Source organism: Dendroctonus ponderosae, unplaced genomic scaffold, assembly GCF_020466585.1.
Source record: "Dendroctonus ponderosae isolate FM_Combo_2020 unplaced genomic scaffold, Dpon_F_20191213v2 Dpon_F_20191213_153, whole genome shotgun sequence".
NCBI classification, from domain to species: Eukaryota; Metazoa; Arthropoda; class Insecta; order Coleoptera; family Curculionidae; genus Dendroctonus; species Dendroctonus ponderosae.
This window is the reverse complement of record NW_026017671.1, coordinates 1,409-20,044: the sequence shown is the minus strand read 5'-3', so window position 1 is coordinate 20,044 and position 18,636 is coordinate 1,409. Positions and strand designations below refer to the sequence as shown.

At 36.9% G+C, this 18,636-nt stretch overlaps 2 protein-coding genes across 3 annotated transcripts; both read right to left on the bottom strand.

Annotated features, from left to right (window-relative positions):
• Positions 1-599: 599 nt before the first annotated feature.
• On the bottom strand, positions 600-4,598 carry LOC109539128 (twisted gastrulation protein homolog 1-A). Of its 2 annotated transcripts, XM_019906736.2 has the most exons (5): positions 4,274-4,598; positions 2,027-2,251; positions 1,575-1,775; positions 1,301-1,517; positions 600-1,244 (listed from the first exon to the last, which is right to left on the bottom strand). In XM_019906736.2, exons 2-5 carry the CDS (start codon positions 2,235-2,237, stop codon positions 1,139-1,141), a joined length of 735 nt encoding a protein of 244 aa, XP_019762295.1. In that variant the 5' UTR covers positions 2,238-2,251; positions 4,274-4,598; the 3' UTR covers positions 600-1,138. The 2 variants fall into 2 exon arrangements, with proteins under 2 accessions (XP_019762295.1, XP_048519272.1); XM_048663315.1 differs by lacking the exon at positions 4,274-4,598 and having other exon boundaries at positions 2,027-2,326.
• An 8,553-nt stretch (positions 4,599-13,151) lies between these two features.
• LOC125503260 (paraplegin-like) lies at positions 13,152-18,235 on the bottom strand. The gene is made up of 14 exons (XM_048663316.1): positions 17,985-18,235; positions 16,754-16,922; positions 16,564-16,688; positions 16,244-16,381; positions 15,962-16,189; positions 15,711-15,900; positions 15,532-15,658; positions 15,259-15,475; positions 15,075-15,208; positions 14,111-14,247; positions 13,845-14,047; positions 13,600-13,789; positions 13,423-13,544; positions 13,152-13,368 (listed from the first exon to the last, which is right to left on the bottom strand). The coding sequence occupies exons 1-14, from the start codon at positions 18,138-18,140 to the stop codon at positions 13,186-13,188; spliced, it is 2,319 nt and encodes a 772-aa protein (XP_048519273.1). The 5' UTR covers positions 18,141-18,235; the 3' UTR covers positions 13,152-13,185.
• Between the last annotated feature and the right edge of the window lie 401 nt (positions 18,236-18,636).

Here is an 18,636-nt window from a genome sequence, read left to right as displayed (position 1 = left end):
TATTATCAACGTTGTATTCTTACTGGATATTGACAATATTTTACATATTTTATCTCAGGATGCTCCCTTAAATCCTCATTTGCTCGGTTCATCCCAATAAAATGAAGAACTTGTTTTACATTAAATGAACAAGTAAATTCGTGCTGAGCAAAAATAAAAATATCAACCAAGATTCTGTAATTCTTCTTGTTAAAAATAAAAAACCCTTAATGGTTGCAATTTCAAACAAAATTCCGTTCGAAGTTAAGTCAGTTAAACGTTTCTTAAATAACACAGCTAATTTTTGGTTCGTTTAATGCATAGGAAAATTATATTTTAATGTTAGCGCAAAAGTATTTATTTGAGTGCATGATTTTATTGTACATAAATCCTACCCAAGAAATTTGCATCAATTGGAAACCAACCGATAAACAGAAAGAGTAGAACTTAAAAAAAAAGTTAAAAAGCCCAAATGACCAAAATAGCATAAGTCAAACTTTAGCTCAAGTTTGGCTAAATTTTGCTCTAACATTGAACTTTTCGTTGCTTAAATTAAATAACTTGGGCCCCATTCTATTATTCCAGCAGTTTATTCGCAGAGAGAAAACTAAATAATAAAATGTTCTAAAATACAATTTTATTTAAAAAAAACCATGACTGGATACAAGACAACTAGAAATAACTTTTTTTAAATTCAGCATTGTGATTTTGTCCATCTTTCTATCAGGAACACGTTCTTCCAATTTTTGAAGCATAAACTAATAAAACCACTATAATCAAATCCCGTTCCAAATTTAATTTAGCTCACTTCTGTACAAAATATACACTATATTTACACCAGACGACTGCGAAGCTTCAAATACCTTAAAAATAAATGTTTCCATTTCAAGTCGATGTAAATCTCAACACTTATAGACAAGCAACGAATAATAAGACCAGCGAAAATGTTCCTTAGAAATACCGTATTTAAGGGGGTTAAAAACTGTCGCTTTGCGTAATAGTACAATAAATAACATATGGCTTGCAGGTTTGAAAATTAATTTCAATCAATGCCGCATTAAAAGTAAAATACGACTGATAGTTACCAGACAAACTTTCAGCCACTCAAACCGTCTATTAATCGTCAATAGACAGTAGAGGCACTTTGAGTAATGCGAAGCTAAACACTAAAGTCGTCATCTTCATCCTCTCCAAAGTCCATTTCGTCTTCATCCAAGATGTTTCCATCTTGGGTCAGGTCATCAGGAATCCTGCAGGCTGAACACCTGAAAATTCAGATGAATGAAGAGTTCTTTGGTCAATGGTAAAATGAGGATCTTACCTGCTTTCGTTAATTCCGTAGTTTATGCATCTATCGCCGACGCATTCACAGCATCCGTCGTGAAACCAGCGATAGCTGGACGCACCCATAGACTGGCAGCTACTTTTGCACTTTGTCCAGCTCATGCATTGCGACCAGAATGCCACTGTGCAATTCACAGTGAAAACTGTTGGGTTCGGTTTTTCTGGAAGCACTTGTTGTTCAGCATTGTTTTGCTCTGAAAGTACCAGGTTTCATAAGAACGTTGAAGAAAATCAACCACTGTTGTTCTTACGCGTTAGCAGTTTGATTTCCTTTTTGTTCGAATATTGGCTAAGATCGATGTCAATAGGGAAAGTCTTGCTGGCCCATCGGTTTAGGGTGTCGGGAGCCTCCGTCAGGGCGCTAAACAGGCCGGGAATGGTCTCCTGGAAGTCTTCCACGTGCGATTTTTTGCTCAGCGGACTTGTGGTTGAGTTGGGCTTCGGGCACATATCTAAAAAGTTACCGAGAGGTTTAAATCTTCTAAAATCCTTTAAATTTTCTTCATTGCTCAAGTAGTTTTAGCAGAAGAAAGTGAAGTTGAACGCTCAACGTAGTTGAACATCAAATATTTAGATTTTCCGAACATAAATCGCGCATCTGAATATTCATGAAGACAAAACACGTTTTCTCTGAGCTTCAGCGTGTAGAAGCCACAAATCGACTTAGAATCTGTAAATATATGAAAATGCAAAAGGTACCAACCTACACACGAGCAGCAGTCATTATAGAGGTAGCCCAAACAGTTGAGACAATCCTTGCAGCAGCTACAATTTTCGAAATTGAAGTCGCAGTTGCAGGATTTGGTTAGAAGACACTTGCTAACCACACTGCCGCAAACAGCTTCGTTGCAACCGATCACTGTGGTTGGAATGTAGCTGACAAAAATCAGTAGAAGGATGCCTTTGAGCTTCATTTTGGCACTGCAAACTAATAAGCAATCAATCGGTATAGCTGCTCAGTGTTTTCGGTTTTCAGGATTATGCGAAAGTGGATTAAAAATAGTTCTACATGGCCGATTTGAATTGTTTATTTGCTTTTTAATCTCGCATAACATTCCCGCGGTAAGAAAGTTCAACTGAAGTGCGCATTTTTTCACGCTGCTATTTTTACAAGTGTTCGATGTGTGCAAACACATAACGTTTCTTATTTCAGGAATCGATTGGAATTTTCAGTGCACTAAGTGAGGCTAATAAAGTTTTTAAGCGTGGGAATGTGGGGTCTAATCGGTCATATGCGAAAGTCAGAAGCTGGAACAAAAGTAAAGATTGCGACGAGGAAAGCACTTCAAAGAATTCCGAAGAGAGGCTGAAAGGAAGATTGAAAGCTTTGAAAACGATGGAGTGAAGACAGAAGTGGCCAGACACTAACTAATCTGGAAATGTCCTTTGACGAACCTCTCCAGTTTCCGGAAACTTTTACTTAACTCCGAAGAAATGAATTTCTTTGAAAAAAGATAAATTGTCCATCAAGTTGAAGAGAAAATCAAGAAAAAGCTAAGGAGCTGACAAGCAAACTTTAAGACACTAAAAGGAAATAGGAGGATCACATTTGTTAAAGGAGAAAAGAAGAGATTTAATTCAATAAAATTTATCACAAAAAGGGCCAATTGGAACCATTTTAGAGGCCACCTTTTTAAGAAAAGGTTTAACAAAAAACTCGAGCGATCTTCATAGGAAAAAGGTTCTACCTCAGGATCTAATTTATCTAAATGAAGAACTGAAAATGAAATTGTAGTCATCAGAAAGCTGCGAAGAGATAAATCAAGAAGGAAAGAATATATTTTCATGACGATTTATGAGGAAACTTGGCACATTTCTGGAAGAATTAAACAGTCTCCAAGTGAAGAGGTTTGGCGCAAAAAARCAACTTTTTTTTAAACGGGAACAGAAGACTAATTAAATTCATGGAGAAACTGCTGCCTTATCCTCAAACTGGATGAAAAAAGTAATCGATCTAAAGAAAATGAGCAAATGTTAGCACCTACACATTTCTGAAGAAAGAATTTGACAAGACTCTCGATCGATCTTCATAAGGAAAAAGTTCTAACGCAAAATCTAATTTCTGTAAATGATGAATTGAAAATAAAATTTTAGTCGTCAGAAAGCTGCGAAGAAATAAATGAACAAGGAAAGAATATATTTTCCTGACGATTTATGACGAATCTTGGAACATTTCTGGAAGAATTAAACAGTCTTCAAGTGAAGAGGTTTAGTGCCAAAAAGCAACTTTCTGTTAAAAGGAAACAGAAGACGTATTACATTCATGGAAAAACTGCTGACTTATTATATAAAGGAATTGAGCAAATGTTAGCACCTACACATTTCTGAAGAAAGAGTTTCACAAGAATCTCATAAGGAAAAGGTTTTAACGAAAAATCTAATTTCTGTAAATGAAGAACTGAAATTGTAGTCATCAGAAAGCTGCGAGGAAATAAATGGAGATACTATCAGGAAACTTGGCAGGTTTCAGGAAGAATTAAAGATCTTCATGTGAAGAGGGTTCGTGCAAACATATAATTAGACGAAAATTAAATACTTTCAACCCCCGCACGTATCTAGAAAAGTTAAATAGAACTGTTGGTAGATCTTCACAAAAACGGTTTTTAATAGTAGACAGACAGATACCTATTAAGTGGTAAAGTGATGAGAAGACATTAGAAGAACGTGTTTTTGAAGTTTCCCGCATCCGAATGGGCTTTCCGCTCCATTCCTGTATAAGCAAATTAAAAAACCTGACAATAAATTAAATAAGGAGCATCGTGTGGGCCTTAGAAGTCCATTCAATTAGTCAATTAACTTGCTGGTTGAGACCAGTGTTGACGCTCTTGTGATTAGAATAATATTCCAATCAATATTCCGTGTATTTAACATTAAAACGCGCACATAATACCTCTCACTCCTAGTGCATGCACAGGTGCTAATGAGCCCTCAGCTATAGTTTTCCACTCACCTTTTGCAATATGTTTCTTGATACACTATGCGATGCACTTCCTGTTTGAATTCTGTTCTCACAGTATAAAGAAAAACAAATAAACTAACACGGAGGCTGACGAGAGCCAATATAAATAAGCACGCGAATCTGCAGAATTTTTTCAATCCACTGAGTGTGGCAAAACGCAAGGCTGAGAGAGAATGCTAGACTGAGTGTTGTCGAATTCAGGTTTCCCCATAGCGTGTTGGATTGCCGCAGTCGAGTTGACTTCGTCGTCTGCTGTACGGTATTTTACTTCATCTGACGAACAGGTCCGGCTTTTACTGATGGTACCATCAAGACCATTCACCAGAAATATGCACAAGACTCGTTTCATTCGTTTCACGATGTTTTCTAGCCACTATTCACCGCCGGACGTTATATTACCAACTTTGGTGCTCCTGGGGACGTCCTTTCAATATCGCTAATAGCAATGGGCGCCAAATGCAAATTTCAGTGCATTTTAACGATTTTCTACTTTGATTTTTGTATTCAATATTTACCATATTCATTCTGGGTCATTAACATTTTTATTTTCGATTTCAGTTTTTTTGGGTTTCAACTACTAAACGATTTAGGAGATGAAAATAAGATATAGAGGTAGTTTTTATCTGCCGTTACGGGTGACTTTGTAGTATGATGCCTAAAAAATTAAATTTCTGGTTTATTGAGTGTTTTCCAAAGCGATTGGATGGAGCAATGAGCAATTAGAAGACGTAAAATTTGGGTTTTTCAGTGCTAAAGCTGCTGACGAAGCTTAAAATTATTCTTTTCACCACCTTCAACGATTCTAGAGAGTTCGTTTCAAGTTGCGAAAAGCTTTAAAATGTTTGAGTTTTAGTGCAAATTTAAATAGATTTTAGATTATTTAGATTCTGTTTTACAAAGTGTTTTTCCTTTTGCTTACTGCCAATTTTATTCAGTGTTTGAAAAAAGTTTGAAAGCAAAAAATTCAATTTTCTCCTTAATTGAGTGATTTCCAAAGAGATTTTAGTTTGGCTGGAACAATGAGCAAATAACGGAAACAAAATTTGCTTATTACAATTATTGTCTGTGTTTTGGTTATTCTTTTTACCGACTTTCAACGGTTCTAGAACGTTCGTTTCACGTCACGGCTTGAAAATGTCTCTGAGTTTTAATGCAAAATTAAATAAATTTTACTGCTTTAGGAAGTTTTTTTCCTTTTGCTTATTGCCAATTTTATTCAGCACTTATTTCGGTTTAAGAACGTAGATCAAGTGCAATCATGAAATTTTGTTGTTTCCATTTAGTCTTGAGAAAGATACTGAATTACTTATTCTAACGTAGCGAATGTTTTAACAATGTATATGAACTTTGATCCAAATATGACTGCAGTTTACTGATTCGAATAGTGTTTTCTTCTTTTTTTCCTGACAATTTTTTGAAAGATACGACGTCTTTTTGATCATGAAATTTCGTTTTCAAAACTCTCCCTTCTGTTTGCATGTAGTTTTTTACTGAAGTTAGTCAACGAACCAAAAAACATGACTTTTACGAAATTTTAACGGCTGTAGAAAGTTTCTTTCATCTTACGAAAGTCTTTACAATGTATATCTTTGTGTTTTTATGCAGATTTAAATGCACTTTACTGACGTAAAAGTGTTTTTCTTTTATTTACTGGCTATTTTATTCAGCACTTACTTCGGTTTTAGGCCCTCGAGCAATTAGGATTCTGAAATTTATCTCTCAAACTCTCTTCTTAGTTGCATGTAGTTTTTTGCTAATGTTACTCAATAAACATGGAAACATGATTTTTCCCGATTTTCAAAGGTTCTAGAACGTTCTTTTCACATAAAAAAAATGTTTACAACTTATATCTGTTTTGATGCAAATTTAAATGCATTTTACTCACTTAAAGAGTGTTTATTTTTCTTTACTACCAATTTTATTCAGCACTCACATCAGTTTCATGACATATTTTTTTTTGTTTGTAAAATTTTCCCGGCAAACTCTGTTTCTTGCTTGCATGCAGTTTTTATGTTAATGCCACTCAATAGACGTAGAAAGATGCTTTTTACTCATGTTCAACGGCTCTAGAACGTTCTTTTCACACTACGAAAGTCTTTACAATGTCTATGTGTTTTGACGCAAATTTTAGCGCATTTTATTCATTTAAAGAGTGTTTTTCCTTTGATTTACTGGACATTTTATTCAGTACTTACTTCGGTTTCAGGACATCAAGGCAACAACAATTAGCGTTAACAAATTTAGCGTAGTGTTTTCATTCAGTGTTTTGCTAAATTTAGAATTATTATAAATATGCTTTGAATGCCACTTTCAACGGCCCGAGAACGTTCTTTTCGCGCTACAAAAGATTTTGCAGTATTTATAGGCCTGCACGCAAATTTAAATACATTTTACAGATCTGCAGAGTGGTTTTCCTTAATATCACTTACATTTTTATTCAGTATTATTTTTTCGGTTTTTGAAAGAAAGTAGCCATTTTCATACTTTCAACGGTCCGAGAACGTTTTTCTAACGTAGCGAATATCTTTTCGATGTTTATGGAGAATTTTTTTTTACATAATTCTAAACTTTTCTTCTAAGTGTTTTATACGTAAAGCTGCTAAACAAACTGGGCAGATGCATTTTCAAAGTACTGAGCACGTCCTTTTAATGTTAGTTTAATCCCTATGAGATATATGAAAGGTATGTGATTCTAAATACATTCGGCAAATAGTTGAATTGATTATTGACTCTTATTTTCCATTAGACACATAGATTTTGTTACAGTTTTTAATATATTTGCTTGCCGTTTGGCGATTTTGAGTTATTTAGATGTGTAAAATATCGGTTTCAAAAGCATGTACTGTTTTTGCCGTCAGTTATGCTAAAACGACTAATGATGAAAAACTATAGGTACAGAGTGTTCCATTAATAAAGGATACCGAGGTATAAGTAGCTATAAAAATTTATTTACAAATTAATCTAAATTATCTAGAACAGTGTCAGAAATGAATTTTTTGCATCCGAATAATGTGAATCTTATTACCATCTTGCAAAGGAAAACTGTACTCAGCATTAATTTCTTATTTATTTTAGAAGGTTTCGTCTATCTTCAATATTAAAAAATACCCTCTTTTAAAACTACTAATTTGGTCTATTTTGCACATTTTTGTGGCAATGCAACTGATAAAATCGACATACATGCATTGCCAAACCAGTCAGTTTTTCTATGAAATTGTTCTCCTGTAAATGAGATTACTATATGCATGCACAAACAATGAGTTAATATTTTTAATGAGGGAATAGGCTCTGAAAAGTTGCTATGGTTGAGCCGTTTTAACATTAAAAAACGAATCGAAACGAAATCCAAAAGCGATATTAAGTAGTAGAGTAAGTGACTACTAAAACTGGGTTTGGGGCATATTTTATTTTTCAAGGAGCCAGTGGCATTTTTTAAGTTATTATTATCAGATAGAAGATGCCTCAGAAGAGCAAACCAGCCACAACAACCAACAAAAACCTTTGGTTTTCCTGCATTCCTCTGCATTCCTATTATGGGGCCAACTACGTTCCTGCAATTTTGCTTCACACAAGAAGTATCGATATACGCATTAACGCATACCTAAACAGACTCTGCGGTGCTTTTCTGATGGTACCTGCTTGAAGAGGTACGTGGAATCACAACGATAAAGTGTCTGTTTTATCGTCTTTGAGCGATAACTCAGACGAAATTCACCAAATTTCGCCTAGAATTTAAGCAAAACCGTGCCAAATCGTAAATATAACAAGGTAGAATCCCGCTTACCATCCGGTTCAGGTTCAGGGAGGATTCAGGTGATGGGTAAGTTCTTCGAATGGTTTTCGAAAGGTTTGCGTGATCCAACAGGGGGATTCGTAATTATTTCGGGTTGGTTTGCTGGATAATTTTGGATGATTTTTACGTTACATACTCTTAGCATAGACTTTTTTATGACAAAAATATGTTTTTCTTGTATTTGTAAGTATGTACTTTCGTCACTGTTTTCGATGGCGTAAGCATCACTTTTACCCATTGCAAAATTTTTTCATCCCGTGTGGAAAGTAATAACTTTCGCCACGGACACTGACAGTTTGACTTTGTCACTGACTGTCAGCTGCAATTTTTCGTGAAGAACTGGGTAAAATATGGGAATAATCATTAGGCCTTTGTCGGTAGGGCTTTTCCCAGTTGTGCTTGCTAAATTTTCCTAATTATATTTTTTTCATCAAACATTCTCTATCTGTTCTGTTTATTAATATCTACACATAGAAAATTAAAAAACTTATGATTCATGGACCGCAGAAAGTATCTCATGAGCCGTACGAAGAATTTCTGAGGGCTTGTATGCAAAAAGCTATTTTTTTAACCTCCAAAAAGGTAACGCAATCTATATTTGCGGTATATAACCAAACCACTCGTTATTTTTGACAGTTGGTAGGCAAAGTAAGGTTAGTTTGACATAAACTGTCCGCGAACTCTGATACAATTTTGTGTTTTTTGTTGGAACTTATCACTGTAACGGTACGAAATATTTGTTAGCTGATTTCAAAACTTTTCAGCTTCAAAACGCGATATAAATGAACACGTATTGTGCGTATTTACAGAAGTTATCGCGATAACTTCGCCCAGACGTTGGCCAGAGGTACGCCTATGTCTAAATTTTGTTTGGATTATACTTTTATTTGAGGATGCAACTATTAGTATTTAAAGTTAGATTACCATGATATTAAAACATTGAATAGCAAGCAAACTTGACTAAAACCTTTGCTTGCTATTCTGTGTTGCATTAGAACACTCTAATGGGCCTGGGTAACACTGTGTTGATTTGCGCTAGTGAGTTGGTGCTCTCTGAGTTAACGAGTTATAACTCAACGGTTCATGAGTGATTCATGAGTTATTTATTAAAGCTTTACGACCCCCGAGACCGGGATTTTCACATCTAAAAAAAGTCATTAACATTTTTTTTTAGTAACGTTTTACTAGTTTGTTCACACAACTAAAAAAAGTCATCTAGATTTTCTCAACAACAGAACTGAGTCCAAAGAAAGTCAATTAATTTTTTTGTAAAATCGATCTCTTAATTTTTTCGCATAAAAGATTCAGTTTACCAGTATTTTACAGTAAAACGTTAGGAAGAACGAGGTTTTTCTGTTTAGAGACGGTGTTGTTTAGAAATATTGAACTAAAAGTGAAGAAACCCCAGTTTCCAAGAGTTTTCCAACTAGATGATTATAAACTTTCGCTTTTTCAGTTCGGGGAACTATTTTTGGAAAAATACCCAGAAATAATCATTGCAAAAAGTTTTTCAAAAATTTTTGCAAAACTTTTAAGGAGACGTGTGTTCCAATAAAATGTTATTTAAATGTTGTTGTCAAAAATGACAAAATTAAAAATTAATTTTGTAATTTTTGGATAAAATTTTAAAAATATTATTAATTAATGGCCCCTAAAATAAATCTAAGAACAAGTAAAAAACATTTTCCCAGCAACGAAACTCAGTTACTGCGCCGGTGCGTTGGGTTGGCGCACCAAGCCATTTGCGTAGCATTGCGCCAACTCCTAAAAATTCACCGAGTTACCCAGGCCTACACTCTAGATACTGTGCATTTTCACTACGTTTATCAGACTGCTTTGCGCCTAAGAGAAAAAATGTAGTTTTATATAGAACTTTTTGATCTTGAAGTAGAAGATTTTGAGTTTTGAGAATTTAAGTGTTATCGATTGATATTTCGTTAAGACTGATTCGGAAATTGAAGGAAACAATGAGAACATTTCCATGAATAGTTTGGGTCTGTGTAGGCTTCTGCTTGAGCTGCAATTTGTTCCACATTTTCCAGACACATTTTTTTGAAAGCTTGTTTATATGGAGAACCTGAGCGAATTTTTTTTTGTAGGAATGCGAAAAATTATTAGATTGTGATGATTCCACAATTTAATACATTCGACTTCCCCAATTTATTATTAGACACGTGTATGCCACTTTTTGAACGGAAATACCAATTGAAACTACACTATTTGATACAGGCTTAGGCAAAGATTTCGGCTTAGGCAAAACTCAGTGGCTGCAAATGCAAACGATTTTGAAAAGGCTTTTAAAATCGTTTACAAGGTAGATTATAGTAAACGAAGGGATTATAATAATCGAGTTTGTCTATCAGCAGCCATGGAATTATCTTTAGAACCGTTTCTATAAGACGTCTTCCTCCTCAACCTTGCCTAGTTGCAGTTTGCTAAAAATTCCAGCTTTTACCATCAAAACTAGAAGCGTTTTTATATATTTTTGTTGATAATTGGGTTGCAGTTGAAACTATCTGAATAATCATTGGGGTCTTTTCGATAAACCATCCCAAGAACTGTATTTTGCCATTCCAGCTTTATCCGAGCTTTTAAGGAGATAGAAGCTAATCTTAATGAATATAGGGTCATCCACCAACACCTTTTCGATATAATTTTTCATAGAAATTCACACATTGAAAAGTGCACAGTGTTCAAACTTGCTGATTCTAATGACGAGACGATAAAAATTATAATTTCGGATGCTGAAGACACTTTTAAGTGATGTTATGCTCTCAGCTTCACGCTTGAAAATATCTGAATATGCAAAGTTTTTCATTAAAAACATTGGCTCCAGTATTTTAAAACAAAGTCCCGCTCTTAGCCTGGCAAAAACTGTGAAATGTAGTTAAGGCAGCAAATTTTAATGGAGAAAGTAATCGATAATATGAAAACAGAGTTTGAAAAATAGACTCCAAATTTTCGATAAATTCTATATCCGGATTCCTCCAGATTGCCTTCCAGCTTTTTGCGACTTCACCTCATTCAGCAATAAAAGTGTTGTTTTACGCTACACAATGGAGGAAAAGCTTGCAAATAAAGCCTCAGTTCCTATGATAACGAGAATTATTTAAGGTCGACATTAAATGCCCATTAAAATACGTTTAAGGGTTCGACTGGGTGGAGACAAATGACATCATTTATCACATCCCAGTTACCCGACCTAGAAGAAAGTTGTGGATATTAACAAGGAAACGGAAACTTTCTTGTAAATGTTTACCACTTGGATGTCTGTAAATATTTGTTCATCAAGTGAAGTTGGTGGGACAATACCCTGAAACTTATACCAGTGCGTCTTTGGTGGTCGCCATCAGGTCTCACAAGGTGATTGCATTCCTAAGATGCCTACTGATACAGGGCCATTGCAGGTAATCTACCAGGGGCGGAGCTTCTTAAGATTACCGTCAAATGAGCCCCTTGTTCTATGGGCTTTCATATTTTATCGCATTAATTTGTGCGTAAAGTCGAGTGAAAACAAGCATAATTTAATAGGGCCGACCGAAAGAGTGTCCCGCAATTTGCGAAAATATCTGACCACTATACAGGATGTTCTTGAAAGAGCGTTTTGCAAATTGTTTTTTGCTAGTTAGTCCATTCTCATTCCAAGTAGAAGCAGTATACAGGCGGCCGGTCCTTTGCGAATTTTCGTTTAATCAGAAATTCGTAGCCTTTAAAAAGCTACAAGCAAAAATCTGAAAATGAACAAGAGTTTTAAAGCATTTTTTTGCAAAGACAAACCTAAGACATGTTGGATTCTTGAAAAAGCCCGAAAGACGTAAATAAAAGGGCTTCGAAAAAGAGTTAGTTTGAACAAAAGTTTTCCCATTTGGATGGCGAACAACAATTAGGTGCTTCGACCGGAGTGTTGTATACTCCATAAAGCATCGGATAAATGCGGAAATAAACACATACAAATTGCATCACGGACTTATTTACACTTTCTGGCGACTGAACTACAATGAATGTCTTTTCGAGTCTCAAATTGGTAAAAACCCCTCGTTCAATTAATAAAGTTTCCAAAAAACTGTGCGGTTTAAGCGCTATAAGCTTCCTCTTCAATATTATCCATTTTTACGGTTTAGATGGACTTCCAAAGGGCATTAGTGTCAATAATCAATCAAGACCTCAAAAGCGCCGTTACTCATGCTTAAGCTATTTCTTCCTTGAAGCTGGCGCTAACTTCTTAGCGCCCTGTGCAAATCAGAGGACTTCACGCTGTCGCCCGTCGATATTGTTTGCTTTTGTTCGTCCGAAAAAGGGTCCAAAAACAGGAAACACGTAATTGGCTCCCTTTCGTGAACCGATCAGATAATTTTGGACCCGCGCTGAATGAAGTCATTCTTGAAATGGCTGGCGGCACTTTGGCCTTTCGATTTCAGGTAGTGGATTTCATCGAGTGGATGCCCATTAACACAGGTAAAACAAAATCGGTCAGTCCCAGAAATTAGTTTTGTTTGTTTTACTATGTTAAAGCCATCGCGTTCTGTAGTGCCGCATACCGAAGCGAAGCGCGGAAGAAAACTAACCGGAACTATAAGGAAAATGGAAAAAGTTACGAAAAGTAAACAGTTTGGAGAATCATTTTCAATATTTTGTAACTTGGTTAATGGTATTGCAATTATGGGAAACATTCGAGCCTGGATTCTTTGTCAGGGATTCAAATCCTAGAGCAGCAGCTTGCTTTTGTCTCAACCCATTGGTGAAACTTTGGCGGAAATGTGACCCATCTGGTCGGCAGCAAAGAATTCCCAAAAGGGCGCTTTTTTGGTCTTTTGTAAGCCTTAAAAGTAGAAGATTTGGGAAGTGCAACAGACGATTGGAGCGCGGTTTGATTGAAAAATTAAACTTATTATGAGGCATATTTGAGCAAAACATGGAAGCGCTTCTGAAGTTCGTTTCTCGCAAATTAGTTGATTTTCCTATCCTGTATCTTCCTCGTTAGGCGCAAAATAGCGCTCGACTTAACTGAGCTCCGCTTCGTATTAATTCGAGTTACATTCAATGTGTGTTGGCCTTCGGATAGGAAAAAACCTTTAGTTATTTAGCAACACATATATCTACAAAAGCTACACTAGGATGCAACAGGTTTTGAAGCTTCGGCTGTTTCTTTAACCGCATCGCCCGCATCTTTTCGGATATTCTCTTCGAAATCCGCCGGATCGATTAGCTTTTTCTTGCCATATGGTGGAGGTCCCAGCAGCTTCTCCACGTCGTCATAATTCAGAGTTTCCTTGTTGATTAAATTTTGCGCGAGCTGAAACAATCCATACTTCCAAGTCGTCGATTCAAACTGACCATCGATTCTTACCATTTCCAGCTTATCTCTGTTTTTTTTCAATACTCCTTCGGTGTATCTGTAGGCTTCGCCTACAAGTTTTCGCGCTTCGTGGTCGATGATATTCGCAAATTTTTTGCTGTATGGTCTTGCGCCTAGAACAAGCAACAAATAATGCCTTTATTGGGAGCAATCCGTCCAGAAATTTACCCAATTCCTTCGTTTCTTGTTCAGGAAAACTCACTAGGCCGACCGTTTCATTCATGCCGTACTCTTTAACATTTGCGTATGCCATTTTGGTTACTTTGTCTAGATCATTTTGTGCCCCTGTGGTGATTCTATTGAATACAATCGATTCCGCAACCCTACCGCCTAAGGCCATGCACATTCGGTCGAACAGCTGCAACAACATGCATTTGCGAGATGAATTGGCACGAGTTCAATCGTTTTCTTACCTCTTCTTTGGTGTGTAATTTCTGATCTTTGGGGATATATTGAGCGAAGCCCAAAGCTAAATTCGTTCTGGGCACTATAGTGACTTTTAGAAGGGCATCGGTATGCTCGAGCATCCAGCCCACAAGTGCATGGCCCGATTCGTGATAAGCCACGATACTTTTTTCCTGTGGAGACATAGAATGGCTACGCTTTTCAGTGCCACCTAAATAATAATTAAGGCTAGATGCAACTCTACATAAAAAATAGTTAGAAATTGATCTCTTACCAACCAGTCTTTCCACGGCGTATTCCAAGTCGTTGCCGGTTACTTTATGTTGCTTCTGTCTAGCTGCGTGCAAAGCAGCTTCGTTGCAAACGTTTGCAATGTCAGCGCCACTGAATCCGGGAGTTAAAAATGCTAATCTACGGATGAAACCAAATACGCCACAAAAATTAGGTAAAAATTGATGTAATCATTATCATAAACAGGGGTTTGGAGCTGTATTCAAAAAGGTCCAGGCTATTTTTAAATAAGGGCTATCGGGAAGGTCCTGTTGGCTGATTTGATATTTCGAACTGTTTAGGAGTTATACGTTATTATAAAGTTTGGGGGCGTATGAAAATTAGACATGGTGTTTCCATCTCTTTGCAGATTAGATATTTTCCTTGACGACTGAGGATGCTTAGATAAGAACCGAAACACCGTACTAAAATGACGCTTCAGAGTCTCCAGACATTTTCGACCGTTTCCGTGATGCACTCTCCTTTAAGTGTCTATCTCCTTAAATATTATTAATTACTGATGAAATCTAACTAGTGAACAATAGTATCGAAACGCCATGAGACTTGAATCCTAGTCGGATCTGCAATTTTGGGGCCCAAAAAGTTCGCTCATTTAATGGCCTAAGGTTCCGTTCGGTAGATCTATTGCTAATGACCCATAAAAAGTGCATTTAATTTATTGCGGAATTTTTTTGATTTGCGTATCACCAACATAATTTCCATTCCGAGCGGAAATATTGATTTACCATCAGCTTGCATTTCTCAGAAATCTAATCCCTCAGAAAAAGCAATAGGGATTTCGAAAAAATGTCTTACGATAATTTCCAGCCCTTTCCAATACGAATCGTACCAACAATGAAATCTCATCCATGAGTTCATCCCAACGTTTTGTGCTCGCGATTTTTTCTCGAGCGCACGCTTTAAATGGATGTTTCGCTTAAACAGCAGGCTTTTACTAACAAACTCACCTTTTTGAGTAGGTCTCAGGCGGATTCTCCAGAGCAATCACTTTAAGGTGCTGCTCGAAAATTTCCTTGCGTTCTATTAGGTCTGGATAGTCGATTAAAATGTGACGGTCAAACCTACCAGGTCGCAATAATGCCTATAAAACCTACTTTTTTATAAATTTGCCAAACATTTAATGCCGCTTACCTTATCAAGAATATCGGCCCTGTTGGTAGACGCCAGCATGATCACATTTTCTTTGCTAGCCATTCCATCCATTTCCACTAGCAGTTGGTTGAGCGTTTGTTCACTTTCTCCGCTTGCACCCGCGCCCAAACTGCCGCTTCTTTTCCTACCCACAGCGTCAATTTCATCAATGTAGATGATACAGGGTGCTCGCTTTCGTGCCTCTTTAAATAAGTCCCTGTGGAGAAATTTTCGTTTGTGGTACAGTGAGTTCTGATAAAAAGGCGAAATTACCTCACTCTAGCGGCACCCAACCCGCCGATCATTTCAATAAATTCTGACCCGTTCATGGATAAAAATGGCACATTTGCCTCGGTGGCCACGGCTTTGGCTAGAAGCGTTTTGCCACATCCAGGCGGTCCTGAAAGTAACATTTCCTGCATTTTGTGGTGTTTTTTTGCTGATTTTCCTACCTAGCAATAAGGCGCCCTTGGGTACTTTGGCGCCCAAGGCCTTGTAATGTTCCGGCCGCTTTAGGTAATCGACAAATTCCTTGACTTCCTGCTTAGCTTCCCTCAAGCCAGCAACGTCGCTAAAATGGACACCCTTTCCTTGTCCCATTAAAGGATCGACTAACGTGAATTTCGCCCTGGTCATTTGGTTCTAACGGAAACAGGCATTTAATAGGTTTATTGTATGTTTTTGCTGTTGAAGTTTGCCTTACAAAAACGTCCATATTAAGCGGCGTCTTAATACCTTTGTTCTTAGCTAAAAACCATACTAGGAGCGCGACAAACATTAGCGATATGAGCAATTTGCCGGCTGAATCGCTACCGCGTTCATATGTAACGGGTACCCCATCCTTAATTCCCAGTCTTCTCTCCGCTTCTCTGAGCTTATTCTCGAATTTTTCTACGTCCGCAATGTTCATGTGGTATGTGCGTAGGTCAGTCTGAAAAACTCGATTTTACAGGACAGTATGGAGCTTTTTGGCCGGGATTTGTACTTTTTTCCCCTTGATAATCGCGTCTTCTTTCAAAATGATGGTCACAATATCAATATCAGGCCTGACAATGATTTGTTCTACTTCGCCTTTTGCCAGCATTTGATAGAGGAACTCATTCCAGGAAACGTATCGCACAACCTGCAATTGGATATTTGGTTCAGTCGGGTACAAAACCTTTTGCTTGGGTATTTTTACTCAATTTTAGCGGTTTTTAAGATAATTTCCTCCCGCTTTTTATTATGAATTTATAATCTTTTTAACCCAAATATAAGGTTTTGGAATTGAGGTAAACAAGCATGGATTAAATGCGATTCACTTGCCTCCGGCTGATTTGTACTTGGAAAAATCAAGGAAATCATAGCGATGACCATATAGGTGGTCAGCATCCAGATCAAGGCTTTTGCCACTAAGGCGGACAGCTTATCTTTGTCATCACCATCCTTGTCTAAAACCATCGAAAAAAGCCTGGATTGATAGCGCAATTTCCTGGATTGATCAGGAATAATCTACCTGGCTTATTTGGGTCGGGATCAACTGGGCCTTGTTTTTGTGATTGGCTCGAGGACGTGCTGATATGCCTGGCGCCCAAATATGGGCGCAATTGGGACAGTTCTTTGAGCCCAGATCGACGCAATAGAGCCCACACTGCTGAATATTCCTTGTTAATCACCTTAAGTTGCTAAAATTTATTAAACAAAAATGCAAAATTTATTCCCGGATAGTTTCTCCTTCAGTAGTTCTCTTATGGTAAAATTTGTTTTCTATTATGGTTTTATTTTCTAAACGGTCTGCGCCATAAGTTTAAGATTTGTTTGGTATGTTTATAAGAAATATTAGAAATTTCCTAGTGCAATCGCTAGTTGGCATAATATTTTCACCTTCTGAAAACATGACGAAATGTGATTTTTCCCTGTAAGTGCATCCATCTAACATTCATATTTTTGCTAAACTTCGTGTTCAACCAACGAAATATAAATATTAGAAGGATGACTTTCAGGTCACGCTCAATCGTCTAGGGAATACAAGTTTAATCTCTTAAAATCGTTAATTCAAAAGTTATGTGGATAAACTGATGAATTGTTTTTAGTTTTCTTTCCCTCAAATGTTTGTGCCGATTTACTTTTCTGTCTTAGTTTTATCATATATGGAAAATTAATGTTCTTCATTTAAGCAGCTGAATTTGTTTATCGTCTGGCTGCAAAAAACACGATTAATGCACAAATGACTTCAATTTAGATGTTAAAGAATGATCACACTTAAAAAATACTATTTTGCGCAACTTTCGATGTCTGCAATTTGGACGGTATGCATTCTAATGATGCGAGCTGAGCCTGAGCCGCGGCAAAGTTCCTTTGATGCTCGTGAAAACACCGACAGACGATCCATATTCTATCGGTGTTTTGACGAAATTCCTAAGGAATTTGCTAGGGATCAGGATCGGCTCGGACTCGACTAGCAGTAAATAAATATGAGCATTTAAATGAAGTTCTATGATAATTCTGAGAGTCCTAAGGTCTGAGTTTTACAACTGAACTGTCCCCTTGAATTTTTGCCGTTTTTTAGTTATCTAGTACAAACTTTTAACCATCTAAAGACCATCTACATTTGCTACCAAATAGGGCACTGAATTTGCCTCCAATTTCAGAGTCAGTAGCTGTGTTTGAATGAAACGTTTCGCCCATAAGTAGATAGTGAATCTTACATAATAAATTTACTTAAGCTACGTTTGCTTCTGATGTACCTTGTGAAAAACTGCATCGGACAAACCGCAGTTTTGAATGCGGTTAACCAATGTACTGGGTGTCCGCAAAACACTAGAGGTAGTTTTGCATCTAAGTGCCAGCCGACCCCATTGGAACCCTAAAGGTAAGCGTGTTTTTCCCACTGTTTTAAACATTTGTGGGCCTATTTTTCATCTTGGTATTATTATGATTTATGCCAACAATCTGGGGTTATGTCGTCGAGTTTGACAGCATCTGATCTGATGCGGACAGAAAATAAAGGCACCGGCTTCCGAAAGGTAGAAAATTGCGCATATGTTTGGCAACGCCGGGATTGGTTGGAAATATTTAAGCGCGTTATTTTGATTCTGAATCACTATCTATAATAGTGGATATTTATCTGACGATATTCGGATCCAATTTCGGACGACTTAGTTAAACTTTAAGGTAATTTTATTTGGATTTAAAAGTTTTCTAGTTTTTTCGGGATTTGCTGTCGAAGTTTTCATTATATGTATAATCTCTTTACTAACAGCATTTTTGAGCGGTGTTTCTTGTGGAAATGCGGTTTTTTTTATTGCTTTTCACTCATGAAATTTCACTACTGTTGCATAACATAGCAAATGACTCTCTTAATTTGCACTCCTAACAGCTACCACCATACCCATGCTG

What these genes read in the sequence shown, in the direction of transcription:
- LOC109539128 (XM_019906736.2), bottom strand. Translation starts at nt 2,237, where the DNA reads ATGAAGCTCAAAGGCATCCTTCTACTGATTTTTGTCAGCTACATTCCA. An exon ending in TGACTGCTGCTCGTGTGTAG is followed by an intron (nt 1,776 to 2,026) that starts GTTGGTACCTTT and finishes GTAACTTTTTAG; the next exon opens with ATATGTGCCCGAAGCCCAAC. An exon ending in TACGGAATTAACGAAAGCAG is followed by an intron (nt 1,245 to 1,300) that starts GTAAGATCCTCA and finishes CTGAATTTTCAG; the next exon opens with GTGTTCAGCCTGCAGGATTC.
- LOC125503260 (XM_048663316.1), bottom strand. Translation starts at nt 18,140, where the DNA reads ATGTTTAAAACAGTGGGAAAAACACGCTTACCTTTAGGGTTCCAATGG. An exon ending in TTGGGTGCCGCTAGAGTGAG is followed by an intron (nt 15,476 to 15,531) that starts GTAATTTCGCCT and finishes ATTTCTCCACAG; the next exon opens with GGACTTATTTAAAGAGGCAC. An exon ending in CCTGAGACCTACTCAAAAAG is followed by an intron (nt 14,248 to 15,074) that starts GTGAGTTTGTTA and finishes TTTCATCCGTAG; the next exon opens with ATTAGCATTTTTAACTCCCG.